At 39.1% G+C, this 23,970-nt stretch overlaps 1 protein-coding gene across 1 annotated transcript in view; it reads left to right on the forward strand.

The window, feature by feature from the left end:
• The first annotated feature begins 1,315 nt into the window (after positions 1-1,315).
• slu7 (SLU7 homolog, splicing factor) overlaps positions 1,316-23,970 on the forward strand; it is a 47,070-nt gene continuing 24,415 nt past the window's right edge. Inside the window, exons 1-8 of the mRNA XM_080201683.1 lie at positions 1,316-1,342; positions 3,347-3,422; positions 7,228-7,440; positions 9,648-9,801; positions 10,924-11,004; positions 15,436-15,600; positions 17,799-17,867; positions 22,744-22,788. Of these exons, the coding sequence (XP_080057809.1) occupies positions 7,268-7,440; positions 9,648-9,801; positions 10,924-11,004; positions 15,436-15,600; positions 17,799-17,867; positions 22,744-22,788 (687 nt within the window). The 5' untranslated portion in view covers positions 1,316-1,342; positions 3,347-3,422; positions 7,228-7,267. The remainder of the gene's footprint in view (positions 1,343-3,346; positions 3,423-7,227; positions 7,441-9,647; positions 9,802-10,923; positions 11,005-15,435; positions 15,601-17,798; positions 17,868-22,743; positions 22,789-23,970) is intronic.

Genomic DNA, 23,970 nt, shown 5'->3' on the forward strand with positions numbered 1-23,970 from the left:
ATGTTTTGTTTGCATTTCAGTCTCACGCTGTAAGTCTATGGGCACCTAGTGCGGAGGGCAGGTGGGGAAGAAGGAGGACCTCCTCGTGTACCAGCTCCTGGGCCCAGCAAGGCATCCCATTAGCGGGCAATCAAGGGGATTGTCCAACTCGACTGTCTGCCCCTCTATCACAGCTTTATTTGCGGCCAGGTGTCCCTGGAAAGGAGCATGTGGTGTCTGGGGGCACAGTTGATGCTTTCCGTGCCCACTGGGCACCGCAGGAACTGGGGTGTATTATTGACCCTTCTAATCACATTTTAATTTGCTGTTTTAAGTTTACTTTGTTTTCTGTTTTGGGTGGTTCCCCTCCTTTTAGGGAGCTGCCCTTTTTGAGTTGTCCCTAAATTAATTTGATTTTGTTTATTTGGTTGGTACACTAAAAGAGGTGCCTGATTGCAGATGATTTTTCCCAAGGCTGAATTGTTAAAGGTTTAATTTTATTTAATAATGTATAATTTTGGAAGGGCACATCTTACAACATTTTAGTGCGATTTGATTTATTTTGAAGGTGCAATTATGCATCACTTTGAAATCGATTGAGTAATTTTTATAACAGATTAAAACAAAGGTACGTAAACTTAAAAGTTTGCATGTATCTTGTACTTTTTTTAGTGGCGATGCTTTTAAATATCCTGAAAAATTCATTATAATTTAATTATTTTTCACTGTGATGACACTGACATCTGGCCATCTTCTATGCAAACCTACTGCACTCTTCTTGTAAGCCACATTTATTTCAGATATCGTACTTAAACAGCCTGGAGATTTGATAATTTTATAAAACATGTTAGCATTTGTTAACGTCAATTGGGTTAGGAGCATCGAATCAAAATATTGCTCAGCGGGACTACTTTAAAAGTCAAGCCTAGCCTTTTTGTTACAATAGAATCCTCCTACAGTGCAGGAGGAGGCCGTTCGGTCCATTGAGCCTGCACCGACAATAATCCCAGCCACGCCCCATTCCCATAACCCCACGTATTTACTCTGCTAATTCCCCAACACTTGGTTTTACCTCCTTGCTAAAGTGCACTCCCGCATAGATTTACAATGATATTTTATGACATTGTTCCATCGTGGGTGTTTTGTAAAACATAACTCAGAGTTTTGAATGAAGATTGATGAAGGAACATTACACTGCTGCTCCCGGAGAGCTCGCACTGCCTGGCCTCGGTGTGAAGTGAAGATGGCGGCTGTGGGCACGGTCTATCTGTTAGACTGGGAGCTCCGCGGAGCGGCCGGAAGTGCGGCCTTGTTTACAGGGCTGTGCAGCGCGGCGGTTGTGGGGTGAGGCTCTGTCACTGCTGTGAGTACAGACTGTCCGGAGTTAGTTTCAGCGGTATTGCGACCAGTTCCCAGTTGGCGGCCAGAGCCGATGTCCCGGACTCGGCACCTGGAGGCTCCGGACTGAGAAGCGGGCCTCGCCATCACTTAGGGAGACAGGCACCCGTCTGCCTGCCGGGAGAGGGTGGGGTGCATCACCAGCACCCAGGGGGTATCTCAGTGCCCCCAGTGTTTCCTACAGGCATGGGCCCTGGTGGGGCGGTATGATGGCACACAGCACCAGGGACCCGGGTTTGATTCCCAGTTTGGGGTCACTGTCTGTGTGGGATATTCGTGTTTTCCCCGTGTCTGCGGGGGTTTTCTCCGGGTGCTGTGGTCTCCTCCTATAGTCCGAAAGACGTGCTGGTTAGGTGCATCGGCCATGCATCGGTGTACCCGAACAGGCACTGGAGTGTGGTGACTACGGCATTTTCACAGTAACTTCATTGCAGTATAAATGTAAGCCTACTTGTGACACTAATAAATAAATTTTATTTTTTCTCTGTTCCAGGCTCTGTAGTCACCCCAGCTCTCCCTCTTTATCATTTTTATTTACGTTTCAAAATTCACCTGTCAAATCATAGAAAGATCCTAGTCAAATAGCAATACCCATTGCGGGCATCTGGTCTCAAATCTTGTCTGAGGCCCTAATACTAAGTGCAGCCACAATATAATGCAGTGTTGGTTTGAGTGTGCCATAATAGTGATCCCATGAAACTATTAAAGCAGAAAGTACAGATTTTAACAGTCTCATGTAGTGTTACTAATAAATAGGAAAATATCTTATTAGTTATTTATAACACTATACAGGTGATAACACTGAATTTGGTGACTATCTCAGCCTTTATTGACATGTTCTGGACATTGCCCCACATGAACATAGAGACAGAAATTTCACATTTGGAGATAATATTCAATAATTGCAACCCAGATAAACAGTGTGGTCTTTTTCTTCCAATAGAAGAATTGAAAGACTTTCCTTTTTGGGATTATTGTTCAGCATAATTAGTTCACACAATGGGTACAGCTGGGTTCTATTTTATCAGTAATCTCATGGAGTAGAAAGATCAAATGACTCAAGCAACAAAGTGGAATGATTGAACAATATAGATCTTCATTAGTAGTGAGAAGCATTGAGGTCTCTGTAAGACCCAACCTTTAAGAAGCCAGAGGACAAATATTGAATGGTTCACAATAGTATCTGTGTTTTCATGATCAGGTCTGAAGACTGGTGGCACAGTGGCTAGCACTGCTACCCCACAGTGCCAGGGACCTAGGTTCAGTTCTGGCCTTGGGTCACTGTCTGTGTGAAGTTTGCACTTTCTTCCGTGGGTTTCCTCTAGGTGCTCCAGTTTCCTCCTACAATTCAAAAATGTGTGGATTCAGTTGATTGGCCATGCTAAATTGACCCTAGTGTGAGGGGGATTAGCAGGGTAAATGTGTGACGTTGTGGGAATAGGGCCTCTGTGGGATGGGGTTGGTACAGACTCGATGGGCCAAATGGCTTCACGTACTGTAGGGATTCAATGATTCTATGTTTCTTCTCATTACAATATATCTCCAATATCTACTGTGTAACACAACTTTTCATTATAATGTATAACAATACAATACGTAAAGGATCAAAAAATAGCTCCTCTATTTTGCACATAATAAACTTCAGTGAATGAAATCAACAGATCGTGCTTAAAAAAAAATGAAAAGCAACTATTAATTGTAGCAATAAAACCTTGTTACTTATTGGTGTATATGCATGTGTTGATGGAGGGATGTTTGTAAACATCTGGTATGAGAGAACATAGAACGTGTGTGGACAGTTACACTGGCTAAATTGGTTGATTTCAAAATTATTTCCCACTCAATTTTTGCTAAGAGTTTCATCAGGAAATCCTGAAGCTGCAGTATCCCGGCTTTGGTGATTTTACATTTTCTGTTATAGCAAAGTTACGTGGCTTTCTAACATTTTTCATCTTGGTTCTGTCTGCAGGATTTATCAGTGCCACCTTGGGTGAAACATTCCCCCAACATTGTGGAAAGACCTGACTGAAATGATTAAACTCCAAGTATGTTTGCCTTTTTGAATAACTGTACATACCAATTTGCTTTTGTTCTTGAACCTGTTTCATAGTGTAAATGAGATCATTTGGCCACAGAGGAAGACTTAGAATTAATTATGAAAAAGCAGCTTTCATTAGAGGATCATCTTGTTGTACTGAAAATTAAAAGTATATTATGTTTGTTTTGGTGGTCCTGTAAGTGCGTGGCTGTCTCTTACGTGAAGAAGCTGTTAAGTTTCATTGATGAACATCAATCCATATCTGACTGTTTGGTTTGATCATGAACTTTTCTCCATGTTCTCATTCTTGTTGCATGAATGGTTTTGTCATCTCTGAAGTATAATTCACTTTTGGATTAGGGACTAAACTGGCTATTAAACTATATGTGGCAAACAACTTTGGTTAATTATAAGCAAGACAAATGTTTCTGACACAGTGAAAACAAGCTCAGTAACTGTTAGCAAATGTTCAAAGATGGTGCAGGACAGTACCCTGGAGCTGGGTTTTGTTTTTGCAGTGGAAGTAAGAAAGAGTGGGGAATTTGTAGATGTTGTGGGTAAAAATGGGAAGTTATTGCTTAAGAATATTGAAATTAATTGGATGAGGAGTCTGTCTGAAAAAGTCTGTGAAAATTTTCAGATATTTGGTCTTGCACTGTAAATTAATTCAAGCTAAGATATATCTACCCATGGTAGTCCCACGTTAAGGAAGTTCACATGATTCAAACCTGCGTCAGTTATTCAGTGTCATTTGATTCCCTCTCTTACTGCTATATTCATACATCAGGGCTTGTTGTTGATAATTAGAACATTGGAAATAAAAAAAGAATGTGTAGAAAATGTGTAAGAAATTCAAGCAGTTGCTTTACACTTGAGTAGTATTGATTGCAAACGCATGTAAGTATTTGGAGTACAGCTCATTTTTATGAGTGGGGAAAGCTGTGTAACTCATGAGGGAGTTATCAAATGGTAAAAAAATGATTTTTTTCTGCCTGCAGTGTTAATGTCAGAACTATTTATAACTTCAAAATTATTGCTCAGTTTCTTCAGCTATTGTGCCTCTAAGTTTTGTTGTTTATTTTGATATTGCCTCAGTACATTTTGTGTGTAGCAGTAAATTTCAAGCCCGGAAAAAAGCATTTTAATAAATGCTGCCCACTTAGTGTTCTACTTCTGCCACTTTTGAGAACCAGCTGTAACTCAGAATCATTTGAGTCAGAAGGTTGTGGGTTCAAATCCCGCTTCTGAGAATTGAACGCAAAAATCTTGGACTGGCCTCCAACGCGTTACAGAGAGAGTGCTACACATCGCAGGCAACGTCTTTCAGATAATGCATTAAATAGGGGCGCTGTCTTCTACATCAAATGGATATTTCAGTTATGAGGATATATTGGTTAGGGTGGAACTATTCACTTTGGCAAGGAAAAGATTAAGAGGAGATTTGATAGAGGAGTTCAAAATCATAAGGGGATTGGCTATAGAAGATGGGAAGAAACTGTTCCCACTTAAGAACATAACATAAGAACATAAGAAATAGGAGCAGGAGTAGGCCAACTAGCCCTTCGAGCCTGCCCCGCCATTCAATAAGATCATGGCTGATCTGTCGTGGCTCAGTTCCACATTCCCGCCCTCTCCCCATAACCCTTAATCCCCTCTCTTATCAAAAACCCATCAACCCGCGTCTTAAAAATATTTAGCGAGGTAGCCTCCACCACTTCAACCGGCAGAGAATTCCAGAGATTCACCACCCTTTGAGTGAAGAAGTTCCTCCTCAACTCTGTTCTAAACCGCCCCCCCTTTATCTTGAGGCTGTGCCCCCTAGTCCTACTATCCTTTCTGAGCGTGAAGAGTCTCTCCACCTCTATCCTATCCATCCCATTCATCATCTTATACGTCTCAATGAGATCTCCCCTCATTCTTCTAAACTCTAACGAGTACAAGCCTAATTTATTCAGCCTCTCCTCATAGCTCAACCCCCTCAACTCCGGCATCAGCCTAGTAAACCTGCTCTGCACTCCCTCCAAGGCCAAACTATCCTTGCGTAAGTACGGCGCCCAAAACTGCACACAGTACTCCAGCTGCGGCCTCACCAATGCCCTATACAGCCGCAGCAAGACCTCCCTACTTTTATATTCAATCCCCCTCGCGATGAAGGCCAGCATCCCATTCGCCTTCCTGACCACCTGCTGCACCTGCAAGCTGGGTTTTTGCGACTCATGCACAAGGACCCCGAGGTCCCTCTGCACCGTCGCCTGCTGCTTGTAAAAGGATCAAGAATGAGAGGGCACAGATTTAAAGTGATTTTGCAAAAGAAATAAAATGTGATGCGAGAAAAAACGTTTTTACTTAATGTGTGGTTTGAGCCTGGAATGCACTGCCTGGAAGTGTGTTGGAGGCATTCAAGAGCACGTTAGATGATTGTTTCTATTCAAACAATGTGCTGTGGTATGGAGAAAAGACAGGGAGGGCAATGGCACTAAGTCATGATGCTATTAGTGGAGTTGTAAACTTGAAATAACACTTTATTGGCTGTAAAGCACTTTGGGACACCTTAGGGTCATGAAAGATGTATATAAATGTATGTTTTTCCTTTATTTTTAACAGAGAAAGGGTAGTGAAGAGCGGTTTAAATTATATTTGTGCAATTATTCTACCTATCAAGAATGCTGTTTAAAAACTAGGTGCAAATGGATATTAACTTAGAAATAAAACATTATTGTTAATTTATTTCTATTTTATAGAAAGCCTTATGCAAGCATGTACGTTTATCTTGGAGAAGTATTTTTGTGTTTGCTTAAAATGTATTTCTTTTCAGTGTAAACTTTGCATTGTCTTTGCTAAGTGAAAATTATCTGCAGATCAATTTTAGTTTAAATCTCTGTTAGTCTATTTATATTACTTTAACATTCAGTTTTCCAATCCTTTGCATATTTTTTGACCATACCTGTGCATCGCTCCCTGGGTTTTCTCAGCAGGCATTCAGAACTTCTTCAATTTCTATTGATAATCAAGGTCAGGAAAATTGATTTCATCTCTAACTTACACCAAACACTGAGTTTTAGTTTCAGTTTTATTTCTTCACCAATATTTACAGTATGTTCGTTTGAGTGATATGCAAGAGCTGTCACCACATGAGTTTCTTTTTGCCAATTCTGACATTAAATAATGCAAATAATTTATATCAATTAACACTGTCCCACATGTGAAATAAAGTGAAACTAAGTTAAACCATTCCCATGTGGAACCTCAGGCAAAAAACTAGCATTTCCAATTGGAAGAGCCACCACTAAGTTTATACTATTACATAAATCATATTTAAAAACCCTCAACTAGCATGGTTCCTTACAATTACTTTCAGATATCCATTGTTTTATTTAGAATCAGTCCATTTCTGAAGCTATTAATGTTGCATATTTGTGTTTTGTGCTGTGTAGGCAGCATTGATTGCTGACCTATTACTTTGCTGAGGGAGTTCATTTGCCCAGTTGGCTGGATGGCTGGTTCAGGATGCAGTGCGATGCCATCATTGCAGGTTCAATTCCTGTACTGGCTGAGGTTATTCATGAAGGCCTGCCTTTTCAACCTTTCCCCTTGCCTGAGGTGCAGCGATCCTCAGGTTAAATCACCACCAATCACCCCATGATTATCTGGGACTACGACGACTACCTTTATTGCTTTGTTGCGTAAAGATGTCCATACATGTATATTTGGGTACTCATCATTTGGAAAGAAGTAGTCATTTTTAGTGGAAGGTGTTTGTTGAAACCCTGAATTCGAAATACTTCGGTTATAATAAACATTATTTTTTGCAGTTCACAGATTAAGGTCAAAAAATCCAGACATCAAAGCATTATGGAATCTGGGACTGTACAGAACATGAACCCGGCTGCTCCTGAGGAATCTGCCGGTGTGGTGGGCTTAGATGAACCAAAGAAGATGACCAGGGAGGATTGGCGAAAGAAGAAGGAATTAGAAGAGCAGCGAAAGCTCGGGAATGCACCAGCAGAAGTTGATGAAGAAGGAAAGTGAGTACCATTTCAATTTTAAATCTTTACTTTTTATTTGGTCAGCTGATTGGCTTCCTTGGGGAGAAACAGACTGAAGATTTGAAAATGAGAAAACTATTGGATGTTAATTATATGGTTGGTGACTGCTCTGTCTACTTACATGCCTTGACCATTACTGCGTGAACCTTTTTCTTATTGTTGCTGAGTGGAGAGTTGCATTATTGGTGATTCACTGCATCAATGCTAAGCATATGGAACTCTTTTATTTTTAAAGAACAGATGATTCATTGTACCTGGAGTTGTTGAATCTTGGTAAAAAATTGGCATTGTCTGATTTTTTTTTAGTAGTTCATTATTGTATTTGGTTTTGATTAGCTGTAGCATATCTACAAGTTGATGTCAGTGCTGATTAACTGGTATTTAATAAAAATGTCTGTGCTACATTCCTGAAAGACTGAACTTAGACCTGTTGTACTATTTTATTGCTAATAACAGATGTTCTTTGGCATTGCACACAGTGAGTGAATTGGATATGTTATGCAGGTGTGTTATTGGAAGTAGCATTAAAAGAGCCTGATCAATATTGGGGTGAGCTTGTGATCTACTACAGGCTTCTCCCAGGATTTGGAAGCTTGAGAAGTGGACCCTAATGCTCGAAAAATATTGAAGAGGGAGGTTTTAGGATCGCTGAGGCATTTTTTGGGGATCTTAGATCATTAAGAGAAATACCTAGAACCTGTGGAGGAGGTACTCTGGTTTTGTGAACAGCTATAAGACCAGGCAGTACTCAAAATGCAGTCTCAAGGATTATGAGCAGAACAACTCTGGGATGGGAACTTTTATGATCTGGTAGAATTCTGAAAGGAGTTTCTAACCATTGGAATTGCTGGGACCTGGCAATTTTGAAGTTAGTAGGGTCTAATGCCCTTGTCAGATTGGGGCCCAAATGATTATACCATTGGCTTCTTTTGGACCATTTGCTCCTTTTGCACCTCTGTCTTCATCTTTTAGAATGTCAGCTACCATCAGCAGGTGGTTCCCATTTTTATATTCTTGCCTTCAAGCGTTCATGTGTAAATTTCTTGTTTACTGGATGGAAAATCATTATCTGATTTCTACCCCTCACATGCACTAGAAGTACCATTAGTGAGTCTGCTAACTGTGTTTTTAATATAAATTGCTATAAATAATTGCTGAATAAATTGTTCAGAGTTCACAGTTTATCATTTTACAGTTCTTTTGTGTAAAACTGCATACTTCAAAAATAGTTTCAGATTCTTAAATCGAACATACATAACCAAAATATTGTCTTGCTATTTACACTGCTGTCTGATTTAGATACTCTTATCATTCCCCTTTGTTGTCTTTGCTCCTTGTGAGGGGTTCATAAGTACTGTACAGTTGTGATCTATTTGGATGCATAAGAAAAATGTTGAATTCTGTCTGCGGCAAAGGAATTCCCACCCTCATTTAAGCTCATGTCTGCATCAGTTGAATATTGGGAATTCAGCAAACAGCGTAAGTTCAAATGCCAGATGTGGTTGAAAGCTATCAGAGGAAACATTGAAACCCAGGTTTTTGGCAGTGCTCCAGTGTTCAAATCAAACTTTAAAGATACCATGATCATTCAGTGGATACATTTAATCATTTTGTGATCTTGTTTTGTTTAAATCCTGTTTTAGGATATGAGAGATTTCAGTTATGAAAGAAGTAATAGTGGATATAAGAAAATTTTAGAAAGCATTTTGCACAGTTTATTGAAGTGCAGTGTCCCAAATTGCACCGATTTACTCGCTATAAAAGAGTAGCGATTGTGTGACGCACAGCTTGACATGATTAACTTGGAAAATGCCTATTGCTGAGCTGCCTATAGGATTAATAGAGACATTTGGTACTTATACTGAGTTTTCAACGAAACACCACCCCAAGTACTGAATTCATTATGGAAATAGATATTTTATTAAATAGATTACAAGTGAGAGATTAAATTGTCCAAGAGAATAGGCTTAATATCACAATGAACCTTCCAGGTAGTCTACATTTTAATCAGGATAACAAATGATGGAATATTCATTATGTCATTCATGGATCACAAAAATAGTTCGTTTTCTATTGGAGTGCCAGCTTTAAACATTGGTTGGCAAAAACACAAGCCATGAGTTTAAATAAAAATTGTGAACTATCAAAATTTAAACTAACCTTCTGTTTTCACTTGCATCCTACAGAGACATCAACCCACACATTCCTCAGTATATATCATCAGTCCCATGGTACATTGACCCATCCAAAAGACCGACTCTCAAGCACCAAAGGCCGCAACTTGAGAAGGAGAGAAAGTTCAATTCAATTGTAGACTGGTACAAGAAAGGTGTTCAGGAGGTATGTGGAGTTTCAGCTTGTTTCCACTGAAATTCTTGTAGTTATCATTTTTCAAAAAAGTTTTAAAACCATAAAAAGTATAGAGCACTGTCTAGTTTTCATTTTTGTGAGGAAATATAGTAGTTGTGGAATACTCAAGGTAAGTTCTTTGTAAGACCTGATCGAAGAGTATTCTTCAGGGAAAATAAATCAAAGACTGTCTGGAAGAGGAATCCAAGATCACAAATTCAATTGCTTACTTTGTGTCATTCAAAATATTTCAAGTTAATGAATAGGCCAGTGAAGGTGGAGGAGTTAGAATATTGGTGATTTATGATTCGGCATCCATACTCTCTAACTACGTAAAACTAATTCTTGTTTCATTTTTCATGTGGCCCATGGAATCCAAAAATGTGACGCCAAGTCTAATTTTTATTACAACTCAAGTATCAGTAAATTGCATTATAGCAATGCTAGAGTTATAATATGAACACACCTTGCAAGCTTCCAGCCGTGTTTAATAGTAAAGTTGCTTTGTTACTTTAATCAAGCTAACTCTGTTAGATTTCTAGATTTCAGCTACATAAATCTAGGTTTCAGGTTTGCAAAATTGTTGGTTTGAATAAAAGCTTGATGCCCTTTGTACGACAGAACTTAAAATGGACATAACTCAAAATAATCTTTGTAAAATGATGGAAGTTACTTGTCATTAACAAATAAAAATAGTACTTGAAGACAATGCAGCAACCAGGTCAAGGTGTAAAACTATAATTGGTTAATATATGGTAGAAATTAACATTCTCTTCACATAACATCTTAAATATAGAATTACAGCTGATTAGCAGAAAGCTTTGACATATAAAGAATGCAATCAATTATAATACTGTGCAAGAAAAATGTTGGCCAACTAAATTCTTAAAATATCATATTAGGCTGATATAACAAATGTGTGCTGCAGTCATTGGCCGAATAACCTATTGTTTCTCAGCGTTAACAGAACTGGACAGCCCTATTTGTTAATTGGAGAAGTATTTTCTATTTCGCTCATTATGTTTTGACCTGAATTCAATCTTTACATGCTATAAATGGGTATTTGAAAGTCAAAGGATAAAAGCTTGTTGGTGATATTGTGTGCTTTCTCAGGGTCCTGTTGTGACCAAATACAGGAGAGGTGCATGCGAAAACTGTGGAGCACTGACACATGTGAAAAAGGACTGTATGGAAGTAAGTGACAGTTTCAAAGAATTTTTTTTGTTGCATCTCTTTGCAAGTTATTTTCATGGAGCCTTTCTCCCAGTATTTCTTTGGAATAGGTATGTCAGAATGAGCAATAATTTATTTAGATGTGTATCTAGAGAGGTACACCATTCCAGAAATAACCTTTTTACATCTGTTGCCTTAAGCAGTGAAAAACATGGTGCCATTTCTGAGTGGCTCTGGGGATAAGTTGCTTTGTATTTGTGATATTACTGGGCATTTGGAAATGCATAAGGATGGTTTGAAAATTTAATCTTAATTTATACAGGAGGGTTTATTTGCATGAAGCACCACGCCTTCTAAGCTAATTTTACTGCAGAAATTGTAAGGGGAAAGATACTCTGTTAATAGGTTTTATCTTAGCAGCTCTGCTGAAATATTTCTGTAAATTATCAAGATTTAAATGGATAGAAAATTCTGGTTAGAGTGAGTCCTTTAATCTGTTGTAAGATATGAAATTATAAAAAATACATTACAGCTTTGAATTTCCTGTCAGAACAGAAACATTTTGGATTCCCACCCCTCCAAGCCCACCTGCTAACATTGTCACTTTAGTTTCTAACCATGTCCTGAAGCAATTCTATACATTCTCATATAATCATAGAATGGTTACAGCACAGAAGGAGGCCATATGGCCATTCTTGTCTGTGAGCTGGAACAAATTGGTGTGTCCTGTTCCCCAACTCCTTCCCAACAGCACTGCAATTCTTTTCTCTTAAGGCGCTTATTCAATTCCCAGTTTGAAAGTTATAACTGAATCAGCCTCCACCACACTATCAGACAGTGCATTCTATAGCCTAAGTGATTGCTGCATAGAAAAGGTTTTTCTCATGTCACGAAGATCTTTTTGTATAAAAAAGGCCATTTGGCCCGTAGAAAGTCAGTGCAGACTCAAATAGAGTATTTTACCCAGGAGGCCCTCTCCTCCTGCCTATCCCCCCCCTAAGCCAACACATTTCCCCCTCTAATCCATCTAACCTACACATTTTGGGACACTAAAGGGCAGTCTAACATGGCCAGTTCACCTAGCTTGCACATCTTTGGACTGCAGGAGAAAACCAGAGCACCCAAAGAAAACCCACACGGACACAGGAAGAATGTGCAAACTCCACACAGACAGTCACCCAAGACTGGAATTGAACCCGAGTCCCTGATGCTGTGAGGTAGCAATGCTAACCATTGTGCCATCGTGCTGTCCCTATGCCAATTTGACTTGTATCAATATCATATGGTCCTCAATCATTCCACCAGCGCTAACAGCTCTTCTTTATCAACTTTGTCCAGACCCCTCAGGATTTTAGACAGCTCCATCAAATCTCCTCTCAATATCCTTTTCTGTTAGGAGAACAGCTCCAGCTCCTCCAATCTAGCCACATAACTGGAACCATTCTTGTAAATCATTTCTGCACCATCTCTAAAATCTGCAATCTTTTTTCAAAAATGTGGTGCCCAAAATTGGAAACAGAGTTCCATCTGAGATTGAGCCAGTTTTTAAAGGGTAACCATAACTTCCACGCTGCTATTTATAAAACCCAAGATTCTATATGTCTTTTTAACACTTTCTCAACCAACTATGCTACCTTTAACAATTTGTGAATACCATCAGGTTTCTATTTCTGCACCCTCTTTTCTATTGTCTCTCCTCATTCTTCTATCAAAATGGATCACTTCACATTTCTCTGCATTGGATTTCATCTGTCATATGTCTGCCCAGTCTACCAACTGTCTTGTGTCCTCGTCATGATTCACAATAATTCCAAGTTTTGTATTATCGGCAAATTTTGAAATTGCAACTTGTACACCCAAGTCTAGGTCACTAATGTAGATTAAGAAAGCAGTGAACCTAGTACCTGACCTCTGGGGAACCCCTCTATTGTCTTCCTCTAGTCCGAGAGACAATCATTTGTCACTACTCTTGTTTCCTGTGTCTTGGTCAATTTTATATCCACGCTGTCACTGTCCCTTTTAGTCCATGAGTTTTTTTGTGCGTCCATGTACACTTCATCAACTCTCCCTGTTAGTCCATCAAATTGTTAGTTAAATATATTTGTTTTGAACAAATTTGTGTTTACTTTCTTTAATTAATCTGCACTTTTCCAAGTGACTCTTAATTTTGTCCCAGATTATTGTTTCTAAAAACGTTCCCATCTCTGCATTTAAATTGCCTGCCTGTAGTTGCTGGGTTTATCTTTTACCTTTTTTGAACAAGGATATAATATTTGCAATTCTCTAGTTCTTTGGCACCACCCTGGTGTCTAAGGAGGATTGGAAGATTATGGTGAACGCCTCAGTAATTTCCTCCCTTACTTCCCTCAGGGTCCTTGGATAATTTCATCCACTCCTCATAAATACAGCCAGCTTTTCTAATATCTCTATCGATTTTAGCCTGTCCAGTGTTTCAACTGCTTCCTTTTCACTGACTTCAGCACCATCCTTGGTATAAGCAGATGAAAAATACTCATTCAATATTTCAGCCTTGGGTTCTGCTTTCATGTGTTAATCCTGTTATTTTTTCCATTTTGTTTCCTATCCCCCCCCCCACTAGAACCATCTACTGCATTCCTATATTCTGCACCTTTTGTTCTGCCATTTACACATTCCGATCTCTTAATGGACACTCATAGCACCATTCTCATCCTTTATCATCTCCTTTGTCTTTTTGTCTATGCCATTCCTGTCAGCTACACCCCCCGTACTCCCCCTCATCCTCTCAGTCTAGATCTTGCCCAATTTTCTTTGTCTTTAGCTCTAACGACTTAAAGCGTTGGCTCTACTCTCTCTTCACAGATGCTGTCATACCTGGTGAGATTTTCCAGCATTCTCTGTTTTTGTTGTGAATAATTTATATCTCCTACGAAGACAACTGTAGACATCTTGTTTTTAACCAAGGTTCAGTTCTAACTGACCATATTATTTACGTACGGAAGGTTCATTTTTTGCTAAATACCTTGGCTGACTTGGCAACTTAGCATTCCAGAGTTTTAATTACCCCAATTATTCCTATAACATATGAATCATGAAATTGTGTATTGTCTGTACTATTTGTATGACTTTTGGATTTCCTTTTCGTTTAGCTGTCAGTCTCTTCTGTTTCTCTCTTTGCCTCTCATTTCATTTTTCACTTCATCTCTGCACATTCTGCATTCAGCATTGTTCTCACTTGTATTGTCAACCTTGTGTTTGTCATATAGGCCTCTTTTCTGCTTCCTCCCTTTCTCTATTTCTTTCATTTTCCAAGAACTCTAGCTTTGTTTGGCTTAACTTTCCCCTTCGGGAGTTTAAGTTTATTTATTAAGTTTATTATTGTCACAAGTAAGCTTATATTAACTCTGCAATGACGTTACTGTGAAAATCCCCTGGCTGGCACACTCTGACACCTATTCGGGCGCACTGAGGGAGAATTTTGCATGACCAGTGCACTTAACCAGCATGTCTTTGGACTGTGGGAGGAAACTGGAGCACCCAGAGAAAACCAGTGCCACGTTATCGCTCATGCATCTCCTTAATAGCAACCATTGTTCTATTACCATTTTGCCTGAAACTCTTTGATTCCAATTCACCTGTTTTCCCTACCGTGCCCCACTGAAATTGCTCCTTCTCCCTAATTAAGTATTTTTTTACTGTAAATTGTTCTTTGTCTTTTTGATAGCTAAACTCAGCCTTCTGATAGCATGATCGCTGTTCCTGAAATAATCCCTCTCTGACTTCACTTCACCCACCCCATTCCATTGGCAGCATATCCCAGAATCCCTCTTTCTTGTTTGGCCTGTAAAGTACTGACAAGAAAATTCTTATAATGCACATCAAAGATTCATCCCATTCTCTTCCCTTTACAGTAAACCTACTTTTGGACTTATTGCCTTCCCTCTTACTCTGACCCCACCTAATACCTTACTACTTCTTACTCTAGTGCTGTCTGTCTCTGCCAATCCGTTGTACACCTTGTTTCTCATTTTTGTTGCTACCTCCTGGTTCCCATTCTTTTGCTAGCTTTGTTTAAGCCCTTCCAAATGACACAAATTTTAATGGTGCTTGCAATTTTGGGTGCCCCACCCCCAGCTGCCTGCCACATTCTCTTCCTCCATTTAATTTTTAACCACATGGAAGAGTGTTGTGCCAAAGTGAACTTTGTAGCTTGGGTGCCTCCTGGCTACCCTTGTGTCAGGTCTAGATGCTTTCTCCAGAATTTTCACTGGTGGACCTTACAGAGTTTGTGAGAAGATATGAAATTAATGTTCTTCACAATGGGAATTGGTGAAAATATAAATGTTTCCTACGAATTAGATGTTTTGATTTGAATAATGGTACAGAGAACTTTGTATTACAAACTTGCAAATGCTTTCCTTAAGCTATGTTTATGCTGTGCTCTGACTGATGTTTCATATGTTTTTTGAATAGAGACCTAGAAAGGTGGGGGCAAAGTTTACGGGTGTCAACATTGCTCCAGATGAGCACATACAGCCAACGTTTTCTTTTGACTATGATGGAAAGCGCGATCGTTGGAATGGTTATGATTCAGAGGATCATATGAGGATTGTGGAGGAATATTCAAAAGTAGATTTGGTATGTAATAGAATATTTGATTTATTATTATCACGTGTATTGGGATACAGTGAAAAGTATTGTTTCTTGTGTGCTGTACAGACAAGGCATATTGTTCATAAAGTACATAGGGGAGAAGGAAAGGAGAGGGTGCAGAATATAATGTCACAGTCATAGTGTGTAAAGAAAGATCAGGTTAATGTATGGTATGTCCATCCAAAATTCTGATGGCAGCAGGGGAGAAGCTATTCTTGAGTTGGTTGGTATGTGTTTTCAGACTTTTGTACTTTTTTCCTCATGGCAGAAGGTGGAAGAGAAAATGTTCAGGGTGCGTGGAGTCCTTGATAAAACTACTTTTCTGAGGCAGCGGGAAGTGTAGATGGAATCAGTTGGTTGGAGGCTGGTTTGCATGATGAACTGGACCTCGTTCACAACCCTTTTTAGTTTCTTGCAATCATGGACAGAGCAGGAGCATACCAAGCTGAGACACGTCCGGAAAGGATGCTTTCTATGGTGCATCTGGACATATCGCTGTATCTCCGTTTAGTCCAGTAGAAGAGTGATTGTGTAAAGAAGCTGTTTTCTTTAAAGAAAGGTTAAATACAGAGCTACCAATTGGTTTGTTATAATGAGTATTGTAGACATTTATGTTGCAGCTGATAGAGAACGACTTATTTTTATCCATCCAGATCTCTTGCAGTGTTTAAACTGTGCTGCCCCAATGTTCTCTTTATATAATTCTAAAATAGAGTTTTCAAAAATATTGTAGATGATGTTAATTTGCTTTTTTAGTACAGTCAGCTCCGTGGGTGTAACTGACTAGAGGCTGTTATATAGTGACATCAGTAATTAAAAAGATCCAGGCTTTAAAGTTTGGATTATTTTGGGAAGTACTGTTCAATTCAAGGAAATCATGGGTGACTTCAGTAATTTTGAAGAGATCTGTTCAATTTAAGTAAATTGTGGAAATCTTGCAGCTTTATTATTTCATCCTCAATATAGAAAGATAATATACTATTGAGGCTTCAACTGCAGGTTATGAAGAATGGGAAGGGAATCAGCACAGTAACAAATTTCAGAGTGAAACAGCTGTTAATACTCATGTTCATTATATTCTCTCAGCATTCTAGCTTTCTCTTTTTTGATGCTGGGTGGAGAAAAGTAAAGTCATCTGGGCTACTATTGGTAAACTGGCCTAAATTTTGTGGTGGAAATAACGGTGAGGCTGACCATTATTAAGGAGTAAATTTGACAGCAAACTCCTGGACTGTACACACACAAGTCACAAACATGCTGTCTGAGTTGTTCAGTTCTTCCAGAAGCTTAGTTGTAACTGGTATTTCATCAAGTGACTTGGTATCAAGCACATGAAAGATGGATACTTACCCATTAGATATCAACTAAACATGGCAAAGTTAGGGATTGTCTTTTCAAATATAAGTAAATTCTGCCATGGGGTTAACACAGCCATGGGGTGATAGTCTTAATTACTGTTAATCCTTCACACAGAAAATTTACTTTTTAAAGCATGACGTCTTATTCCATTAGATTTTAATTATTACAGATCAAAGAAAAGCATTCACACTAGCAAGTGAATGGCTAGGACTTGTCTCCTGGAACAAGCACCTAGTCCAGTTGAGTCTTAATATCTGAAAGGATCACCAATTGCCCTAAGCCCATAGATTTCTTTTTGTTTCAATAAAAATTATAATAGAGGTTGAATAATTCATTGTATTACCAGCACTTCAAGCAGCACACCAAATTATACAAGAGGTTTTACAGGATTTAATGAGTTGATTTTTCTTTTAGAATAAATAGCAGTAAATCTGTTTGGGTAATGGGACTTAGTACATAACCTTACCCTCAATGTACTATACATTATCAACAGGACAGAAGACCATCATTCAAAGAGTCAAACAAAGTGCTGAGAGATCACACAAAGATGTAAATAGTTATGAATGTTGGGTTTGATCTTGGGAGCATTCATGTGTGTATCAACGTGAAGTGACTAGAGAATTGCTCTTCAAAAAAAAAGTATTTGTATAGTGTTGTTTAGTGTAGAAAAATGCCAAAGTATTTTGCAGCGCGTAGTAATAATTAAAATAAACATCAGCGTGTAAGTACCGAGAAAAGTCAACATCAAGTATTCTGCAAGACATATTATACTCAAACTGAAATGCTCTGTCACTGTTATTTAAATTATGTTAACTCTTGTTTAGGCCAAGAGAACTCTGAAAGCTCAGAAACTGCAGGAAGAGTTAGCATCTGGGAAGTTAGTGGACTATGTGGTGAGTATAATGATCGTGATGTTGCTCCATATCTATAATGGCGTTTCACTGGGCTGAAACTATAGAGATAATTTTGGAACAAAGAATATTGGAAAATGTAATTGTTTTCCTCTGCTATATACGTAGCAGCTAACCCAGGTATTCATCATGCAGAACAGGATTTGTCAGTATCCTAACAAAAGGTCACATATTCTAGATTTGAAAATAATCTATTACTGAATCACCTCTTTGGTTCAAAATTGCATGGTAAAACTGATGAAAAATAGCTTTACACTCGATTTTAAACTATTATCCTAGAAAGCCTATGTTCTTAGGAATGTTGTAAGCTTTTAGTTGGATTCTGCTTCTGGAATAGATTTTAACAGCTTTCTTAATAAGCAAAATACTTCAGATGCTGGAGATCTGAAATAACAATAGATACTAGAAAAACTCAGCAGGTCTACCAGCTTTCATGGAGGAAGAAACAGAATTAACATTTGGAGACCAATATTGCTCCTCTTCAGAATTTGAGCGGTAGAAATGTGTTGACTTTTGTGCTGTTGATAAAGAGGTGGGATCAGGTGGAGTAAAAGAGAAGTTCAGGGATGGGTTATAAAGCAGGAGCGATTACATGCCAAATATGTCGTGGAGCAAGAGGCAAATGTAGTGAAGAATAAAGCATAGGTCCAGTGTAGGTGTTAGTGGCGGAATAAAGGTCAACTCAATCTGAAAGCAAAAGGAAAATAAAGACTGGCACTTGGCAAACAGAAAATCAAAATGGAGGATGGAGTCCATTGTCTGAAGCTGTTGAACTCTGTGTTTAGTCCAAAATGCTGTAAAATGCTTATCCAGAAGATGTTCCACCAGCTTGTGTTGGGTGTCACTGGCACATTGAAGCAAATTGAGGACAGAAATGTGAGCATGAGAGAAAGATGGTGAATTGAAATAGCGGGTGACCAGAAAGTTAGGGTCATGCTCATAGGCTGAGTGAAGGTGTTCAGCATAGCAATCACCCAGACTGTGTTTGATGTAGAGGAGACTGCATTGTCAATAGTGAATACAGTAGAATAAATTGAATGAAGGACAAGTAAATTATTGTTTCACCTGTTAGGAGTGTTTGGAACCTTGGACTGAGAGAGAGGAGTTAAAGGGGCAGGTGTTCCTGCGGTTGTCTGTACAGTGAAAAAGGGATGAGATGTTGGGAGTGATGGAGGAGTGGACTAGGGTGTCCTGGAGTGCACCGTCCCTTTGGAATGCTCATTGGGTAGAGGGGAAGATGTATTTGGTGGTGGCATCATGCCAGAGGTGGTGGAAATGATAGAGGACCATCCTTTGAATACAGAACTGGTGCAGTGGAAAGTAAGGACAAAGGGAGCCCTATTGTGATTTTGGGAAGAAGGAGAACAGGTGTGGGCAGAAGTTGCAAAAAATTTGTTGGAAATAGTTGAGGACCCTGTCAACCACACTAAGGAGAAATCCTCAGTTCAGGGAACAGGAAGACAATGTTGGCAGTGTCATTGTGGAAGGAAGCGTCGTCAGAATAGATGCGACAGAGGTAGAGAAACATGAAGAATGGAATGGGATCATTATGGAAAGAAGAAAGTATAGTCAAAGCAGCTGTAGAAGTCGATGGGCTTGTAATGAATATTAGTATACAGTCTATCCCCCATAAATGAAGACAGTTGTTAAGGAACAAAAGTTTCAGAGATGGACCATGTGAAAGTGAGAGAAGTGTGGAAATTGGAAGCAAGACTGATGAATATTTTCTGCTCCAGACGAGAGCAGGGGCCACCACGATTATACTCATTAATGTACCAGAAAAAAAATTGTGGGAAGGAGCCTAAGCAGGATTGTTCCACATACCCCACAAAAAAGACAGGCATACCTAGAATCCATTGCCACGTTATTTTAGATGGAGGAATTGAGAAAAGTGATGGATGAGTGATGGATGGCAACTGTTCGGTCCTCAATTTAAGGAGGCAAGCAGAGAGCTCACAAACTGTCCTCGTGGGGTTGTAGGTGTAGAGGTATTGGCCATCCATAGTGAAAAAGAAGCAGTTAGGGCCAGGAAACTGGAAGCCGCTGAAATGTGTGTTTAAAAAGTCAGAAATGTTGGTCGGAAGAGACTGGACAAGAGGATATAGAATAGGATCAAGATAAAAATAAATAATTGCAAAATATTTCTTAAGATGGCAGATGAGGTGAAGTAAAATGAACAGAACAGCTGTCCTGAAGTCTCTTTTTCTGTGGTTGATCCAGGAAGTCTTTGTAACAATCAGTGCAAAAGAAACTTGGAACACTTCAATATCCTTTCCTGCCTTGTGCCTGAGGCAGTTGACAAGACTTTGTGCTAACAAAAGGGGAGGAAAGTTGAGCACCATTACAGGCCTGAGAGCCCAATCCTGGAGCCTTGTGGCTTATACTGAAGAGTCAAGTTGCATTCAGATGGCCCCAGGTGATTCACTTCAAAAACAAAACATTTTAGTTTTGGGCAGTTCCTCGGCTTAACGCCTTGCCCTTTGACTTTCTAACTTGTGGGAATCTCTGGTACAAGCTCATTATAGGCTCCAACTCATCTAAAATGCAGGCTAATTCCTATCTAAAACACATCTTGCTCCAACCCTCTGACAAAGCTCTGAGAATCCTGGAGCGACATAGAACAGTGACTATAACAACAAATCTTGTTATTTTCTGACTGTTTCTCCAGAAGAATGGGCATTCTTAGATCTAACAGATTATGGAGCTGAATCTTTCACGGAATGCAATCACCATCAGATTGCCATTCAGTCTTTTTACTTGCCCAAATTGGAGCTGCACATTTTTCACCCAGACTTCCAGCTTGGGCCTGCTGAGAAATGTGCAGTGCTGCTGCTGCACTAGTCCCATCATCGGGGGGAGTTTTATCATGCCCCCATTTTACAGTACAATTTTAATCTATTGATGTTTCTAGATACAAAAGAAGTCAATTGGTGGGAAACCTAAAAGACAAGTTTATTCAAGGACATTTTAAAGTTAGCATGATTGAACTCAAAATTAAGTTTCTCGCTGAGTTGTGGAGTATGGAATATTCAATTTTTTAATTGGCAGGAATTGCCTGTTATCTGCTCATTTTAAAAATAACAAGTACATGCTGTACTCTGCGTATATAAAACTTCAGCTATTTTGTTCCAAACTCAAGTCTTTAGTGCTATGAAATCAGATGCCTTTATTGATCAAGGAAGCTACCTTACCCTTTTTAAATCCTTGCTTAAAGTAATTATAAAGATCAAAAGAAATACTGCTCGCGTATTTCTGACTGGACCATACTTGTCTCCAAGCTTTAATTAAAATTATTTGTGTTATTAAAGCATCGTAAATTCCTGAAGTGCATCCATTCAATCTACATAAGTGGGAATTTTTGGCACCAAAGCCCTGTTAATCTGTGACTAATTTTCTAGCAATTGGATAGAATGTAATACTCAGTGATTAGCTCTCCAGGATTTGAGTACTATCTTGGCTTCATTCGAAAGTTAAATAACTAGAAGTAGAGAAAGTTCTTCCTTTGGTGATCAGAATCTGGCCCATGTTTCTTGTGAGACCTTGAGCAATGAAGAGTGTATAAGTTGTGTGATATGAGACTAAGATTCAGCTGTTTCCAAAATTCATCTTCCAGATAGTTTCAGGACTCACAACAAGTGAGAAAAATCAATGGCTTATTTTTATTTTGGTGATACAATCCATATGCTTTGACGTGAGCCGTGTGTAATAAACTGTATCCTCTTTGAATTTTCCATACAATTGTCTTACTGGGCTTCTGCATGCTGTAAGTTTTTCTTTCTATAATACATAGTTGCATCTAGCTTAGAAATGTAATTACCTATATTTTTGGCTTTTGTGATGCTTTTACTTAATTTGACCAGGAATCAAGGCATTTATTTTGATGATGTAGATAAATTGTTTGGGTAAACAATAGCAAAAAGGTAATGTACTTTTGTGTTTTCTGACTGTTACTCATTTGATCGGTTTTAACATGCATCCCATTAAAAAGCCTGAAATAAATCAATTTAGTCAAAATTCTTTAATCTTGTTTATGCAAAGATACTGAAAAAAATTCACATTTATGACCCCAAAAGAGAAAATGCTGGAAAATCTCCGGGTCTGGCAGCATCTGTAAGGAGAGAAAAGAGCTGACGTTTTGAGTCCAGATGACCCTTTGTCAAAGCTAACGGCATAGAAAGTGGGAGATATTTATACTGCAGGGTGAAGGAATGAAAGATGTGTCATAGACACAGAAACCAAGGAAACCCACTTAATAGCTATTCACACAATAAAGGGTGTGAATGGCCAAACGGCAGAGATGCTAAAATGAAGATATGATGTGGTGATGTGGTGTTGGGGGACGGGGGGGGGATAAATGGGACAGAGTTAAGATTTAGAAAAGCAGAAGCAAAGGGGGAGAAAAGGTAGGGGAAGGGACGTAAAATAGAGGAAAAGAGTGGGGGAGAAAATGAAGAAAGACAATAAAGAAATAAAAGATAAAAAAAGGTAAAAAAATTAAACAGAATAGAGTGAAAACAAAGGGGTCGAGGTGGGGTAGAGCAAATCTATGACTATTATTTATGACTATTTCTATAAAAGCTTCCAGGTAGTGAAATTTTGTGAATACTGGGTGAAATATATTCATTGATGGAGTAGCTGAGAGGCCAACTGAAACGCATTAAAAAACAATGAAAAAAGCAACATTTCATCAAGAAATACAGTCTTGTTAAAGACTTGGAATAAAGAGGAACTTCATTGTGGTCGACGTCTGAAAACTAAGACAATTACACAGAGTGGATATAAATCTATAATTACTGTTCTTTTTTGTGTAATCATACTTGGCTGCATGGTTGATCTATCTTATCTTTTATTGCTGCAGAACTCTTCAAGACGTCAGCGGGGAGAAGAGGATCATAATTCAGCAGTATGTGTGTTAGCCGAATGGAGCGTTTTTGTCATCACTGAATATTTCTAGTTCCGTTTAGAGAAAGTGTACTAAATTCTTCTGACACGCACACACAAACACACGCACACCTGATGCTGATCCCACTGAAAAGTTGGGTGAACAGTGAGGTCCATGTGACTCAGGCTGCAAACCCACTGATGTCATGTAACTATGTGTACTTAAATGTTTAAAAGCTCCCCACCTCTTCCAGTCAGGAACCTTGTTGTCAGTCATTAACAATTCAGGGCTAGTACGTCCCTGTAAAAATGGAGGGTAAAGATGGCAAGATTTGGAAACCGTGGGTGACAAGAGAGATGGTGAGCTTAGTGAAAAAGAAGAGGGAGGCATACATAAATTTCAGGAAATTGAAAATGGTTAAGGCTCTTGAGGAATTCAAAGATAGCTTGGAAGAGCTTAAACAGGGACATAGGAGGGCTAAAAGGGGCCATGAAATGTTCTTGGCAGGCAAGATGAAGGAGAATCCCAAGACTTTTTATATGTATATAAAGAGGAAGAGGGTAGCTAAGGGAAGGGTAGGTCATTCAAGGACAGTGAAGGGAATTTGTGTGTGGAACCAGATGAAGTGGGTGAGGTCCTTAAGAAGTACTTTGCATCAGTATTCACAAAGGAGAAGGATGTGATGGATGGTGAGTGTAGAAAGGAGGATGTTGACATTGTAGGGTATGTTGAAATGAAAAGGGAGGAGGTTTTACAGTTTTTGAAAAATGTTGTGGACAAGTCCCCCGGGCAGGATAAGATCTATCCCAGAATACTGAGTGAGGTGAGGGAAGAAATTGATGGGGCATTGGCCAAAATCTTTGTATCTTCTTCAGCCAAGGGCAAGGTCCCAGAGGATTGGAGAATAGCCAATATTGTTCCTCTGTTCAAAAAGGAACAAAAAAAATCCAGGAAATTGCAGGCTAGTGAGCCTTGCATCAGTGGTGGGGAAATTATTGGAGAAGATTCTTAGGGACAGATGTGCTCACATCTGGAAGAGAATAGGCTTATTAATGATAAGCAGCATGGTTTTATGAAGGGGCAGTTGTGTCTGTCAAATTTGATTGACTTCTTTGAGGCAGTGACAAGAAAAATTGACTTGGGCAGGGCAGTTGGACTTTAGTAAAGCCTATAATAAGGTTCTTCATGGCAGGTTGATACCCA

This window comes from Carcharhinus amblyrhynchos, chromosome 13, assembly GCF_965287045.1.
Source record: "Carcharhinus amblyrhynchos chromosome 13, sCarAmb.v2.hapA, whole genome shotgun sequence".
Classification (NCBI taxonomy): domain Eukaryota; kingdom Metazoa; phylum Chordata; class Chondrichthyes; order Carcharhiniformes; family Carcharhinidae; genus Carcharhinus; species Carcharhinus amblyrhynchos.